Consider the following 16,109-nt stretch of genomic DNA (forward strand, 5'->3'; position numbering starts at 1 on the left):
ATGTTGTCTTACACTTTGGACAACAGGTAAGATTCCTTGTAATAAATAAAACACTCAATGAAAGATGTAATTACTTTATTAGATATTAATAAATATTAAAATCATATTAAAATTATGCAACATAATACACAATATTCCTAAAAGGAGTATTCATTGTTTGTAATTTAAACTTTGGAATTTAAAGACTAACAAATAGAAAAGGAAAAAATAACTATTAATTAAGGAACCTGTTTGAGGTATATTACAGTTTACTAAAATTTCTGTGAGGAAAAAATGGTAAAAAAGCAGCCCAGTTTAATTTTAGCTAATTTTGAAATGGGAAGGTTGGACTCAATTATTTTAGAGGGCCTTTCCATCAAATGGTGCTTTCCATTTGATGCTTATATTCACCATGGAAAACAAAAAATAGTAACAATTAACAAACATGGAGGTAAGCAACGATCACAACCAGGTATCTGTTTAATTATGTTTTTGTTATGATTGATTTTCCTTCAATATCCATTCCTGTATCCATAGAATTATTATTAATGCATCCATGGATATAATTTTATCACAAAATATTTGTGCAGCAGAAAATAGTTTATGATAAAGTACATTTAAAAAAATAGAACAAAACTAAAGGAAAGTGAGAATTTACTCCAGTCAGTAATTGGGGTTAATAAATATGGACCAAATCATCTAGTACCAATATGATTCTAAAAGTAATATAGATTGAAAAATTTACCTCGATATATTGGCAGAGTATTGTACAGATTTATTCAGACTTTGCAACTTCCTGCTGGATCTCTCACTTCTCCATATTCTTTCATTGTGCTTTTGCCCAGTTTTAAAGTCAGAGATAATTCTGTTAATTTTTTCCTCAAATAGTGCAGATAATCTCAGTGTCATACTATATATCTAGATTAGGAAATGCAGACTGAATTAATATACTGTGGAGGTTATGCAACTCATAAATAATTTATTTTTAAAAGTATGAACTAACACACTATTCTTTTTCAGTTAAACAGTAAGAAATCAAAGAAAGAAGTAACAAAACAGTAAACAAAAAATTAAATGTATAAGAAAAATAATGAAATTATTTTCACTTTTATTTTTAATTCCATTTTTATTTCTCTATATCTAATTTGACAATTTATTTCCAAACTGCTTGGTTTATTTCTACCACATTAATTAACTTAACTGTTCTCTTTGACTACATTCATACTAAAATATGAAGTATTTTATCTTTCTCAAAAAAATTTGCAGCGGTAATTATCTTTTAAACTTCTTTTCTTCATCCATAATCTTTTTCACTTTTACTTTCCACCAAGCATCCATTTTATATTCTGTATTAGCATAACTTCATAGATTTCTGTAGAATGTAATTATAATTGTTTTTACTATGTTACAATCAATTCCATATATCCTCTTTCCTTATGCCCACTTGCTATTCATTCTGTTGAAATAGTTATTTTCTAATACCTTTTATATGACCTATTTAATCACAGGACATTTTTAGAGGAAGTATGCATGTGATAGCACTGGTTACCAAATTGAGCACATTACCATATATACTCACATATAAGTCCATGCATATATTTTAAAATATATTTTAAAACCAACCATTGATTTTTTTATCCAAATTACCATTACCAATGTTCCATCTGTAAAAAGCTGACCTACAAAAATTACTGTATATTTTATTATTCAGAAGTGTCTTATCTGTTGGTAATACGTTTTTAATTGTATTTTGGTTAAAAAAAATCAAGGTTGGCTTAGCCACAGATGAACCTATTCACAAGTATATATGCTATATAGATACTTTAAAAAGTAGTACTGTATACACTCACAGATAAGCTGGACCCAAGACTTATCCAAGACACTTTAACTAAAACACATTTAGCCACATTGTTGAAAGAAGCTACTTACACATTCAGAGACTGTATAAAGTCTTGTGGCTTATTCTCCTTTAAACCAAATATGTTTTTAAAGTAAAATTATTTATCAATTGTTCCTTAAGTTCTCATAACAGAGTTTTGATTGATTTCATACTTTCCATGATCTTCTAAAATGACTTTCATTTCCTATCCCTCTAATCTTTGCCTAACTGCTAATGATATTTATTTGGTTATTGCAGGAAATAGTATAGAAATGTTACCTTAGACCTTTTGCTTGGGGTATATGCTTTAGCATTGCTAAATATTAGTTTGACATCTTTCCACAGTTCCATTGGAGTATCATAGTTTTCAGCTTCTAATGTTTCCTTTACTGTGGCTAAGTCCATTGGTGTGTCTATAATTTCTCTGTAGTCCTAAATAAAGATAACCAAATGGCTCCATTATTAAAGGGCTGGGGTGGAGTTTCTCATGTACAGGTGAAAGCCTATAGACAGACAAGACAGACACAGAGAGGAAGTGGGCACACTAAGTAACTTCAGTACACTTTTTTTAAGGACTAAAAACAAGCATAACTAATAGTCATAGGAGTATGCAGCTTGGAATGAAGTCTAAGACGGAAATTAGTATGTCTATTATCTCAAATAGCATTTGAAGAACTGTATTATATATTATATTATATTATATTATATTATATTATATTATATTATATTATTATATGATATATATTTTATATAACCAATCATTGTTTATTAAACTCTAAAATCCTAGTGGAATTTGCCAGTATAATTTATTTTTCTTATTTATATTTTTACCATTCCTTTGCAAGACTATTTAACAAGTCTCATGGTAATGAAACACATTCCCTTAGCCCACAAATATCCAAATTTCAAGAGTGAAATTCTCTTAACTGTGGTGATAAACAGGTGACAAAAACTACAGCAGTTTCTTTCTGAAGACTGAAAAGGCAGAATAGAAAATGAGAAAAAGAAGGAAGACAGAGCTAGGGAAAGCATCTTGGATATATCTGCAGAAAAAATAGCAAGCATTTTAATTTGAGATCATTTAGAATATTGTTTATTAAAATAGCTTTAGTATAGTATAGTACAGTATAATAACAATATAATGTAATATACTGTACTGTGCTCAAGATTCTTCACAAAAATCTCCCAACCAAGGCATATCTTGTTTCATCTCCAATGGTCTTCCGCCAAAGTGTTAAAGTTTTCCTTCTCCAGAACAGTTTGGGAAGATTCATGCTTCAGACATTACATATTTTTTAACTTGCTGGATACGGTAAATTAAATTCTTTTCAGCAAATTTTATTCTGATGCTGATAATATTTGTTTTATTAAGATTGTACTCTGTGACTCAGAATCAAACATGGAATGTAAATGCTTAGTGTGTCCATTTCCATGACAAGCTTTGAAGCTCACAATATGGAAAAAGTAATATTGCTACATGGCAAAAGTGTGTTCCTTTTGTTTACACTTTCTGTGCTGAGGAAATACTAAATTCAAGGTTTAGCCAGAGTATAAAATAGGGAGTGACTTGTCATCAAAACAACCGATTTTGGGACAGTGGGAAAATCATGACAGATTTCAGAAGAGTTATGTATTGTTTTATGGCTGTGTTGTGAACCATATTCAAGAGACACTCTGCACATCATCATGGAATTGTAGGAATTATGTTTACTTTTCCACTCAGGAAACAAAATACTGTACTTTCTCTTAGGTGTACTATGATTGAACAAAGGTGTCTTCAGTCATCCACCAGAGATTTCTAACTGAAGCAGACTTGTTTTTGTTCTGATTTTGAATAAAGAAGTACAATGGATAAGAGAAGACATTGAAATATGGCATGTTTTATGTTAGTGTAACTGATCAAAGAATAATTACTTACAGGGTACTGCTCCAGATCAACAGGCTGCCTAAAGGGTTCTGAATCCTCACACTGGAAAATTAGATTAACAAGTTCCATACATTGTTTCTTCCATCTGTTTTCATCGTAGCGTGATTTTGTAGTATTTTTTCCCTTCAGGGATTGTCTCTTTTTTTAAAAAAAGTAAAATACCCATAAATATTTGATGACTTTTAAAAATGCAATTACAACAAATGAATTGCATTCAGCTACTTAAAAATACAAAATTTCTACTCATTCATAAAGAAAACAGTTATGATTAGACAAAATTAACTTACTTTCCTAGAAGATGTCCTTGGTTTATAATCATCATCCTAGGAAGTGAATCAGATATATTAACCATAAATTTATTTTGAATTAAGGTAGCGAACAACATTTTGCTTAAAATGTTTACTAGGTTAAATCCAAATTAATATTGCAAATGGGGAAGACTAAACCTTAACAACATAGCAATGAAAGAGAAATATTAATAATTAACTGCAAAACATATACAAAGCTAGCTTTATTACCGATTCAGTAGCAGCAATGCTGTCTTCATTTGTTGCAGTACACAACTCAAAAATGTTAGTACAATTTGGATTCCTGAAAAATAAAAGTGTATTTTAGACACAAAAGTATGACTCTTGACTTTATCAGTGCAACTTTGAAATCATTTTTTCTGAATACTAACATTGGCAGATGGCTTTTAGAAATAAATAGAAATTCATTAGATATATTTCAAAGTGCAACAAAAATGTACAGATGCTCCTTGACTTACAACCACAATCGGGACTGGAATCTCAGTCACTAAGTGAGATGTCACGTGACTGCTTTGCTAACAACCACAATCCTGTCTTCTGACTGCTGTTGTGAAGTGAAAATTACAGGTTATAAAGTTGGGATCCAGTAAGGAGTGCAGAAGTGCCTTAAGGGAATTTTTTTGGGTGGTGGTGGTGAATGGAATAGACCACATGCAAATTAGGGGATGCTGCAACATGGAAGCCTCAGCCACCCCAGACTGGCCCAGTAGCATTGCCACCACAGAAGGTTCAGCTGACCAGCTAGCTCTACAATACTTACAACTACAGGGGCACTGCAACTTCCTCCATCAGTCTATCTCTCCCCCCAATATGTGTTTAGATAACCTGCACAGCAGTAATCAGTGGTGGCAAATAGAAGCCAGGGCCTCTAGCAGTATCAGGCGTGTAGGACCAGGCCACTACTTCAGCTCCAGCACCACCATTACCACTGAGAAATGCTGCCTCAAACCCCAGACCATTGGCCTTGCCTGCCTCACACCATTCTCCAAACCAATGTCATGTTCCTTCTATGAGGCAACCTCCTGCTCTTTCTGCACGTTGGACTATTATTCTCAGAAACCTCCTGCTCTTCCCCAGGTCTCGTGAGAATGGGTCACTGGTTTTTAGAACAGCAGAACCCTGTTCTCATGATGCTTCAATGCCTTATTCCCAAAATCATGTTTGCTATTTGGAAACCAGTGGACGTATCTGAAGGATTGAGTGAATGAGATGCTGGCTTGCAAGAGGGAGGCTGGCATGCAGAAGGAATGGGGATATGCAGCTTGGAGAATGATAGTACCATGTAGACATGAAAGCAAATTGGGTCTAAGAAACATAAGGAAAAGTACAGTAAATAGTATTATTTTAAGCTGGATTTAATTGGATTTTGTACATCAAAGACATAGATAGCAGATAAACCTGGTATTACTATAAACAACAAGCTCACATTTTGCTGTTCTATGGATATATTGCTTACCTAATAAATTCTAAGAGTTGATCAGTGATTTTCTGAGCAGTCTCAGCAATTTTGCTATTGGGTTCATTGAAAGTCCGAGCATTGCTTTCAATACATCTTACTTCCCAAATCAATGCAGAAAGTCTCCTATATATTTAGCAAATAAACAGTTAAACTTGCAGTCTGTAAAACTGGAAATCTATAAGCAAAAAATTATCAACAATTCATTCTTTTTTTCTACTGGATATTACCAGGACTCTAACAAAAGTGGACAGTATATACTGTTATATAACTACAAAAGAAAATTAAAATATTTTAGCAAAACAGTGCACTCTCTTATCTAATTCAAAAAATACTTCATTGACTGCTGTACTTCAGGTTAAGCTAAATCTGCTTTATTTATATATACATTTGTGTGTGTGTGTGTGTGTGTGTGTGTGTGTGTGTACACTCTCTGTGTGAATCTATGTATGTAAGTAAAGGGGGAGGAGAATTTACTTTTTCTTTTTTTCAGAACCTAACCATGGTGTTAAATGTTAAATGTTACATTTATTTGATCACTTTTCCTCTTTTTTTGTACACTATTTTTTTCTGGGTTTTTTGGTTGTTAGGGTTGAATATATGCTTTTGTTTTGTTTTCTTTGTTTTTCTGTTTTGTATTTTACTTTTTATGATAAAACAATAAATATTTACAAAGTCAGTATTGTACTTCCTAAGTTTTTAATTGTATCATGTAAAACTAGCGTTTCAAGTATGTTTCCTAAGCAATTACAGAACTTATTCCAAATTTATACAATGTAAAATTAATGAGCAGCACAGATGTAAATTTTTTACATCAGTCTTCCCCAGTTGCTAGAGGACATTGATAACCCACCTATTTTCAAGAACAGGTTACTGCCAATGAAATATCCAAATCTACTATTCCTATCTTAAGTCAATAAAGTAAAGATGTCCTTAGGATCAGTGGTGGGATTCAAATTATTTTACTACCGGTTCTGTGGGTATGGCTTGGTGGGCATGGCAGGGGAAGGATACTGTAAAATCTCTAGTCAGAGGTGGGATTTGCCAGTTCTCAAAATTTCTGCAACTGGTTCTCCAGAACTGGTCAGAACCTGCTGAATACCACCTCTGCTTAGCGTATGACGAACTTCACCGCACCAAAAGTACCATATCCATAGTGGAACATGGTGGTGGTGGCATTATGTTTTGGGGCTGCTTTTCTTCATCTGGAACTGGGGCTTTAATCAAAGTGGAGGGAATTATGAACAGTTCCAACTATCAGGCAATTTTGATACAAAACCTTCAGGCCTCTGCTAAACTGCTGATGAGGAATTTCATCTTTCAACAGAACAATGACCAAAAGCATATCTTCAAATCAACAAGAGAACAGCTTCATCAGAAAAAGATAAAAGTTTTGGAATGGCCCAGCCAGTCGGGACCTGAATCCAACTGAAAATCTGTGGGGTGACCTGACGAAGGCTGTGCACAGGATTGGACAGATTTGGAGCACTTTTGCAAGGTATGGGCAAAGATTCCCAAGACAAGATGTGTCATGCTGACAGGCTTCTATTCCAAAAGATTGAATACTATCAAAAATCAGATTCTGGGCTGAAGCCGCCCCGTAGAGGTGGTGAAGAAGGGGGAGCTATCAGCGGGGTTGAGGAGAGCCGCATCTCTCCTCTTCGGCTGGCCATTACTCCCTTTCCCAAGGGCAGTTGCAGCGGTGGTCAGAAATGGCCACCTCAAAGAAGAACCCGACCAGACAAGATTGTACAGGAGGAAGTTTAAAGGAGAAAGTTTGACTGACCAGGTTGAATGGAGAACATCTATTTAAGGTACCTGGAACCTCAATTTTAAAGGCTAATACTATTCCTAAAAAAGTTCTTAAGTGGCGAAAGAGAAAGGGAAAGGAAATGGAATTGGCTTTTTTTTCCCTCTCACATTGACAGTTTTAATTGCTTGGAATGTTAAGAGGAAGAGATTCAAATAAGAAACTGATACTAATCCACTTTGACATTAATAGGCTATTTCAAGCTGAAAATAAAGTGTCAAAGGGATAAAGATTCTTGGATAATTTTAAAATTTTCTTTAAAAAAGAAAGAAAGCAGAGGAGGGGAAAAGAAACAAGAGGGTGGAATCTGGAAAATGGAGGAGACCACCTGGAACTTAAAAAAATCGATAGTGGAATTTTAACAAGGCTTGCAAAAGATACATAGTAGCTGAAACTTTGTTACAAGATAACAAAGCCCCTGGAAAGAGAAAGTGAGAAAAGAAGCAAGAAACAGTTTTGGATTATTGGATGATTCATGGAATTTTGGATGGTGGATCCTAATGAAACAAAATAAAATCAATTGTGGGTTGTTTAAAATTTTTTTAAATGGCATCACTCCTTAAAGTGTTAAAAATGAGACTTAAAGAACAAAAAGAAGCACAAGAGGGAAGAGGACCTTTTGGCTTTGGATTTCTAAAAATTTCAATTTTTAGAAATGGAGATTTTGAACTATGAAAAACAACAAGAAACACTGGCAGAAGAAGAAGGGTGGGATAATTAATATTAACGGCAGAGCTGTATTTGAATAGAATAATTATTCCATTTACTATTGTTATACATATATACACACACACACATATATATATATGTACTTTTTTCTTTTAAGAAAAAAGTATTTTTAAGGGAATGTACCAAGCAGAATTCGATTGAAAATAGGTATGTGTTATAAAACAGAAGTTAAAAAATGAATGTTATAACTGTAAAGGTGTAACTTAAATTTTTAAACAAGATTTGAAAAAAGATACAAAGGTGTTACACTCCAGTCTAGTAATTACAGGGGAAAATTTGTTTTATGAGAAAAGATAATATGAAATTGTAAACATGACAGACGAAAGTATAAAAACATTGATTAGAAAGGTTTTAAAAATTAGAAAAAGATATGTAATTGAATTAAGAAAGGAATGAGATAATTTAAAATAAGGCTATAGGAAGTAAAGAAAGGGAAAAGCTATTGAAAAAATTGCAAAAATAGTTATAAGATATGGATTAGAATGTATAAGATAAATATGTGTTGAGTTTATGTCTGTATGGAGAAGTGATAACCCGGGGTCATGCTGTTCTCAAAAAAGATATTTTATTTGTATTTGTATGTTTTGTAAAAAATTAAAACTTTTATTAAAAAATGAAATAAAAAGAAAATATTATGCATTTTTTATTGTTATTCCGCCCCTGCCCCCCAAGATTTCAGTTTATTTTTCAATTGAATTGTACAGTTTCTATGTTATATTAAAGATGAAAATAAATCTGATTTATCTTGGTCAAGGAAGATGATCTGTTTCAAAATCTCATGGACATTTTTCAATTTATGGACATAACTTTTCCTCTAAGAGTTTGTGGGCAGGGTATTTGTTACTTGTCAGTAGAAATAGATGTCAGAATCTTTCAGATTTGCTGTCCACTGTCTCTATTTCTTATATTAATTTTATTATATTTTAAATAAAAATAAACAGAAAACTGCTAGTCACCAGGCTCTTTATTTAAATTTAAATGCAAATTGGTATCATGGTATTGTTAGAAAATTGTCGTGAAGCTTTTTCAAAAAGAGACAAATATAAAAGAGACAAACATAAACTTGAGGAGATAGACGGTACAATTTCACCAGTTTAGCATTTGGTATAATGATACCCACATTTCACTATTTTATTAATACACAAGTTACTCTTTTACAGCAACCATATTTTAAAATATGCAAGCTCTGAAAATCACATATGTGTTCATCTCCCCACAAAGATCATCAATCATCTCAGGTTTAACTTCAGAACAATTTTAGAAGCTAGTTTTATTAACTGGCTTCTAGTATCAAATCAGACTAACCTGTAGAAATGATTCATCAGTCTCAGCTGAATAGTGCAAAGATCTGTTGGATAAGCTACTACTGAACTGTACTTTGGATATGTATTCAGATCAACTGGACCAGCAAAAGCTGCTGAAATATCTGTTAAAATAATAACTTTAGTTGAAACAATTGAAGGCATTGTCAGTAAATAATGCAAAATACAGTAAATTGCAAATTATTTTACAAAATCTGTACTACTTACAACATCCAAGCAACTGAACTTAGTGTAAAACATTACATATGTCTTTATGCTTATCGAAACACAGCTATCAAGTATTTAAAACCTTACCAAGTCTCAAAAGTTGATCAATTCCAGAAATAATTCGTTCACACTCTCCACTCTGCGATTTGCCCTGCCATTCTCCCTTTTGAGGTTTATACAGTAGTTTTGCCATCTCTTCAGCAGTAACAGAAACACTTGCTCCCAGTTCTATAGGCTGATCAACTAAAGAAAAAACAAACAAAATGAAAAAGAGGACAAAAACAAAATGTAGCAATTCATTTTATGCAAGCTTTTATGTCAGAAATTGTCACGCACAAATAATCAGGATAATTTATAAAGTTGCAGCATCAAAGATTTATTCAAACCGATACACAAAAATCTAGTCAATTAACAGTCAGTGCTAAATTGGCACTAGAAAAAAATGAATGGAAATCACAGGGGCTTAGATTTGATCTCTTATAGAATTGTATAGCTTATAGCCTTGATCTTATAGAGATCAAGTCTGGTGAAACTTTTATCTCCACATACACGGACACTCAGCCCTGCCTGATCTTTTCCTACAGTTAGAGGTGTTTTAGCAACAAAATCATTCCAGATTTCTAAATATTTTATCTTAAGAATTTTCCACACTAATTTCTTCAGGACTAGGAATGGAAGTATTTAGAGTGTTGAGTATGTTCTGTGTTAAAATATATATATAACAGCTGCAATGAAATTTTTTGTTTCAATTTTTTTGTACCAGTTGGTTTTATTCTCCTAGAGAAAAAAAGTTTTGTGCCTATTTACTTTTTCTATCCAAAGGAAACTGAGCAAAAGGAATGATTTTGAGTATACACTGTCATTCCATATGTTGCAGGGATATTGGAAAAGCTCAGGAGGATCTTCAGCCAACACAATGTATGTGCACACTTCAAACCCCAAAATACACTAAGGCAGAAACTTGTCCACCCCAAGGATAAAATACCCAGACACAAACTGAGCAACGCGGTACATGAAGCACAATGCAATGAGCTACAGATATGCATCTGTTCACTGGGGAAACAAAATGACGACTTCATAAACGCATGAAACAACATCGAAGAACAAACCCACCAGGACTAGATTCATCAGTCCCCCTGCATTTAAAAAAGAGAGGCTACTCTTTTGAAGACAATAAAGTCCACATTTTAGACAGAGAAGACTGCTGGTTTGAAAGAGGTGTCAAAACAGGCCATCTGATGGTGATTATGATGTTCGTCCATCGTGTTCAAAGAGGACCTTGATATCTAATAGGTTGTAGGTTGTCCATGATGTCCACAGGTAGGACGGTTAAGGAAGGACGATTCACTCTTCTCATCACTGGGACCTGGGAGTGCAGCCCTCCACTCATGAATTATACTGTACATTGGTACAGTATTGGTACACCTGTAAGGTTGGTACACATTGATACACAGGTAAGGCCTCTGGGGGCAGGCCATGTGGAAGTGGTTCAATTGCCTAGCATGCCTCCCAGGGGTGGGATACGACAGGGTTAACTACCAGTTCGGGATTTACGAGCTTCCCTGCCCACTGTGAGCCAAGCGCCTGTTAATCGCCATTAGCACACTACATGCCGAGAAGCAGCCTTTGAAACAGCCCTCTTTACTTGTTTTTTTTAACTGCAGCTATGCCTCGTTAAGCAGCTGAAGTTGAAAAATCAGGAAATAAAGATCAGGTAAGAGCCCGGGTGGGCGGGTGGGCAAAAACATCAGCAGACATAGAACCGGTTCTATGTCTGCTGCTCTTCAGAGTTACCGGTTCTACAAAGGTGGACAGAACTGGTAGAAACCCACCCCTGATGCCTCCTTTATACAGTCCAAGTCTCATGGCATACATCAGGGTAGTTAGCACTACTGTTTGGCAGACTTTGAGCTTTGTAGCAAGATGTCTTGATACATCAAGGCTGCCATTCCTGGGGGCAGGGGTGGGAGGAGAAGCAAGTTGGGCCATCTTGGAGAGCTGCACGGCCGTACGACCACACGCACCACTACCACGCCATATTTACTGGGACCGTAACACTCCTTCTGCAGCTGTGAAGCTGTGGAACACTAGAGCTGCAGTGAGGATGCCTGCGACGCTGAGTTCACAACTGCAAAGCAGCTGAGTCAGCAAGAGAGTGTCTGCACGCCATTCAGTGTTAACTGTTTAATGATTTCCTGACTGTTCTCCATGTTAACTGTTTAATGATTTCCTGTTTAATGGTTTCCGCATGAGAAGTGGGGTGCGTGTGTGGCTGGCTGGGGCTGGTGGGCACACTTAAAAGGTAGAGGGTAGCACTGGGTGGGTAGCTCTGACTTTATTTCATTTATTGAGTGTCAGTTTGTGCCACGGTTCTGCAACAACGATAAAGCCATTTTGACACAGGACTGTGTGCTTTGGTGGTTTGTTCATTTGCGGTTTAGCAGAACCTGACACAAGGTTTATTCCATGGCAGTCCCAACATTGGTCAGTATCCACCAAATGCAGAGCTTGCCTTAGTGATTCTGCAGTTTACCTCAATGTCAATTGTCACTGCATGGGAGAGAGTGCTGCCAAGGTATGTAAATTGGTCCACTGCTTGCAGCTTTTGTCTCTTCACTGTGATGATGGGCTCTTGGTGTTGGGATTTTGGAGCTGGCTGATGTATCACTTCGGTCTTCTTTGTGTTGATGAGGAGGCTGAAACTGTTGCATGTTGCTGTGAATTTGTCCACACTGGCTTGCGTTTCCTGCTCTGATCCAGCATTCAGGGCACAGTCGTCAGCAAAAAGGAGGTCTCGTATCACAGCCTTCTTTATCTTGGTGACAGCCTGGACTCTTCACAGGTTGAACAGTTTCCCATCGGTTGTGTATTTCAGGCTAACTCCCAAGAAACTGTTCTGGAAGGCATCTGATAGCATGGCTGGAAATATTATGTTGAACAGGGTCGGTGCCAACACCAACCTTGCTTGACGCTGTTTGTAACAGGAAAGGTCTCTGAAGTTTCACCATTCTCCAAAACATAAGCCACCATGCTGTTGTGGAACTGATGTACCATTAGGATGAATCTGTCAGGGCATCCAAATTTCAACATGATGCGCCACAGACCTTCGTGACTGACAGTGTCAAAATCCTTGGTGAGATCCTCGAAGGTGGTGTACAATTCACAATTCTGCTCTTGACACTTCTCTTGAGTTGTCGGGCTGCGAAGATCATGTCCATAGTGTCACGCTCTTTGTGGAAACAGCACTGTGTCTCGGGTAATAAACTCTGCTCCAGGTGGTCAGGTAGGCAGTTCAGCAACACTCGTGCAAGGATCTTGCCTGCAATGGAAAGCAGTGGTATTCCTCTATGATTATCTCAGACTTGTTGATTCCCTTTCCTCTTGTATAGGGGTACGATGTAGGCATCTTTCAGTTCTTAAGGAATGGATCCTGTTTCAGAAGGACTGAAACAGCAGAGTGATTTTGTCAACAAGCACTGCACCGCCATCCTTATAGATGTCTGCTGGGATCACGTCAGATCTTGGGGGCTTTCCATTGGACAGCTGGCTGATGGCCTGTAGGGTTTCAGTCTTTGATGGTGGGGCATCCAGGTTGTGGTTGATATCCGCCTGGGGCACTCTGTCTATCGCCTCATTGTTAATGGAAGATGGGCAGTTCAGTACAGGTAGGAAGTCTCAGCTCAACACCGTAGGACCAAAGCCTTCTCACTAATGAGGCTTGTACCATTTGAGTCTAGTAGAGGAGAGCTCCCTGAGGGCTGAGGGCTGTTTGGGAGTTAATTTTGAGTCCCATCTTCAACCCAAAAAGGTTCAACTAGCTCATCTTTAATAATACCAGCCTATACCATTATCCCACCTCCACCTTGCTAACGTCTGAGTCAAAGTGGAGTTCTGGGCTCTTTGTTGATCCAGCCATAAGCTCATCCATCTGGTCCATCTCATCAGTCCCTAAAACCTTTGGAAAATCTGTCTTCAGATATTTCTTGGTCCAGTGTTGCCGTTTCAACATGTGTCTTGTTCAGTGGTGGTTGGGTTTCAGCCTTCCTTACCTCAGCCATGTCTCTGAGCACTGAGCACTGAACACCACATATTTCTGGGCACTCCAAGTAGGTTGTAATTCTGGCATATGACAGCACTGGAGGATAATGGGTTCCTGGCAGCTTCACAGTTAATTCTTCACAAATATTTGGCAGTTAATGTGCCTCTTTTTTTCTCAACGTGTTTCTTGAGATCCTGTTGACTATTTGCAACAAAACGTTTGACAGTTCTGTGATCATGCCCCAATATCTTAACAATTTCACAAGTGCTACATCCCTCTGAACAATGTTTTACAATTTTTGATTTTTTTAGTCAGTTAAATTCCATTTTTGGCCCATTTTGCCTGAGGAAAAGAAGCTGCCTAACAATTATGCACACCTTAAAGTAGGGTGTTGATCTTCTTAGGCCACACTCTCCCTCATTACACAAATACATATCATATGCTTATAGCCACTAAGTATTCAAGTTTATATAGTTCAGAGGTGGAAGATAGGCATAAAAATGATTATACGGTCAAAATACTCACTTGCCTAATAATTATGCACACAGTCTATGTACAAGGTTAATTTTATCCAAATGCAAATTATGCTTTAAATTTTTTAGTGCATCACTTGAGATCAAGAGAGTTATGTGTATCACAGCATGGTATTATTCAAGCACCATCAAAAGGTATATGTGTTGTGCTATTGCTGCTGTCATGTCTTTAATGAGAAAAACTATTAATGCCTCAGTTACCTTTTGCATTTATAAAAAAGAATAGTGAATACAAGTAATGTGCTTTATCAATCAATGTCATGAAATTAATTATTCCTATAACGGAGATACAGCTGTGAAGAAACATTACTAACATGTGAATTTATTTTCTAATAAAACAGATGGCAAACATTGAACTTAAAAAGACATACCAATTTTTGCTTCTTATTATAATTTATATGTGCTACACTATCAGAGATTTTGGCAGCTTTGGCACCCCTTTGGCAGGGGTGGAATCAGGAAGAAGGTTGAATACCAGAGTCCTTGAAGTTGGCATTTCCTCAGCAGTGAGCGACTCTAAAAATCCTGTTGCCAAGAGCTCATTGGACAAGCAGATTCAACTTTCAGAAGTGTGACATAGATACGTCAGATACATATAGCGTTTTAAAGGTAACAAGCAGCGCTCTGAATTGCACCTGGAAGTTAAACAGTGCCAACTCCTTAGTAATTAACTGCTACTTAACTACTACTATACAAACAAATTAGATTAATATACCATTCTCTGGAATTGGTTCCATGTCCCATGGGCTAAGTCGCTCAGTTTCACCGTTGTCCCATCTGTTTAAACAATTAGAAAAAACAGTGAAGATATTTCTATGTAGAAAATATCACATTCTAGATGTAAAATTGCACTTTTGTTACACATTTTATATATACATACAAAGTAGGATATTTTTTGTGGGAACAGAATTCTAGAAAGGAGTTACAGGTATTTATATTAGAACAAGCATACATCATACACCTCTCCCATATTCATCAGAGGTGATACAGTGGTTAGAATCCACAATTGCAAGCTAGCTGTGACCACAATCTGGAGTTTGATCCTCAGAGCTGACTCAGCCTTTCATCCTTCCGAGCTTGGTAAAATGAGAACCCAGATTGTTGGGGGGAATATGCTGACTCTGTAAACCATTTAGGGAGGGCAGTGAAGTGAAGTGATACATAAGTCTAAGTGCTATTGCTATATTCCTATCGTTATCAGTGCTCCCAACTCCACTGTGCAGGACTTCAATGGTTTGGGTATAGCAAAGGTTGCATTCCCCCCACCACCCACTAATTCCTATTGTATATTTAACCCTTTTCACTATCACATTCTGGAAAGAGTCAATTCTGATTTAAAGGAACCTCCAACCAACTCATCCACCGCCAATTCTTCATTACAGGAACTAACATGCTTTCATAAAATTATAATTTGCAGTTAAAAGAGACACAAAGTTTTTAAAATTATTAATAAATGTGACAATTCTGGAGCAAACATGTACATACTTAACACTATAACACTGAAAAGGGCTATCTGGATATTGTGGCTGATACGGCTCTTGGCTTAAAACAGTTCCAAACCACCAGGCATCATCAATAATTGAACGAAATCGATCATCTGTAAAAAAAAAAGTTCTAAAAACATACTGTACTAAAGTTATCCAATCTCTTCTGTAAAAATTTATATAGCCACTCTAAAACACTGTGCTAAGGAAGACCCTTTATTTGGTCCTTAGATATTTTTGGAATAGTTTCCATATTTGGTCCTCAGATACTTTTGGAATAGTTTCCATCATCCTTTATCAGGATAGCTAATGATCACTGTAGTTTATTCTGTACTTCAGATTGATGTTTTAAATACAATCATAGCAACATAATTTACTTACTAAGCATTAAGCAAAATTGGATAGGTTTAAAGTTGTAAATTATTGGAACTATATA

General features: G+C 36.1%; 1 protein-coding gene across 1 annotated transcript in view; it reads right to left on the reverse strand.

Moving 5' to 3' along the window:
- BRWD1 (bromodomain and WD repeat domain containing 1) overlaps window positions 1-16,109 on the reverse strand; it is an 84,341-nt gene that overhangs the window by 16,091 nt on the left and 52,141 nt on the right. The window contains exons 28-37 of the mRNA XM_026700506.2: window positions 15,675-15,786; window positions 14,905-14,966; window positions 9,705-9,860; window positions 9,394-9,514; window positions 5,550-5,675; window positions 4,304-4,376; window positions 4,073-4,108; window positions 3,777-3,923; window positions 2,138-2,290; window positions 725-897 (exon numbers count right to left, since the gene is read on the reverse strand). Of these exons, the coding sequence (XP_026556291.1) occupies window positions 725-897; window positions 2,138-2,290; window positions 3,777-3,923; window positions 4,073-4,108; window positions 4,304-4,376; window positions 5,550-5,675; window positions 9,394-9,514; window positions 9,705-9,860; window positions 14,905-14,966; window positions 15,675-15,786 (1,159 nt within the window). The remainder of the gene's footprint in view (window positions 1-724; window positions 898-2,137; window positions 2,291-3,776; window positions 3,924-4,072; window positions 4,109-4,303; window positions 4,377-5,549; window positions 5,676-9,393; window positions 9,515-9,704; window positions 9,861-14,904; window positions 14,967-15,674; window positions 15,787-16,109) is intronic.

This window comes from Pseudonaja textilis, chromosome 7, assembly GCF_049901715.1.
Source record: "Pseudonaja textilis isolate UNSWEBS1 chromosome 7, rPseTex1.2, whole genome shotgun sequence".
Lineage (NCBI taxonomy): Eukaryota > Metazoa > Chordata > Lepidosauria > Squamata > Elapidae > Pseudonaja > Pseudonaja textilis.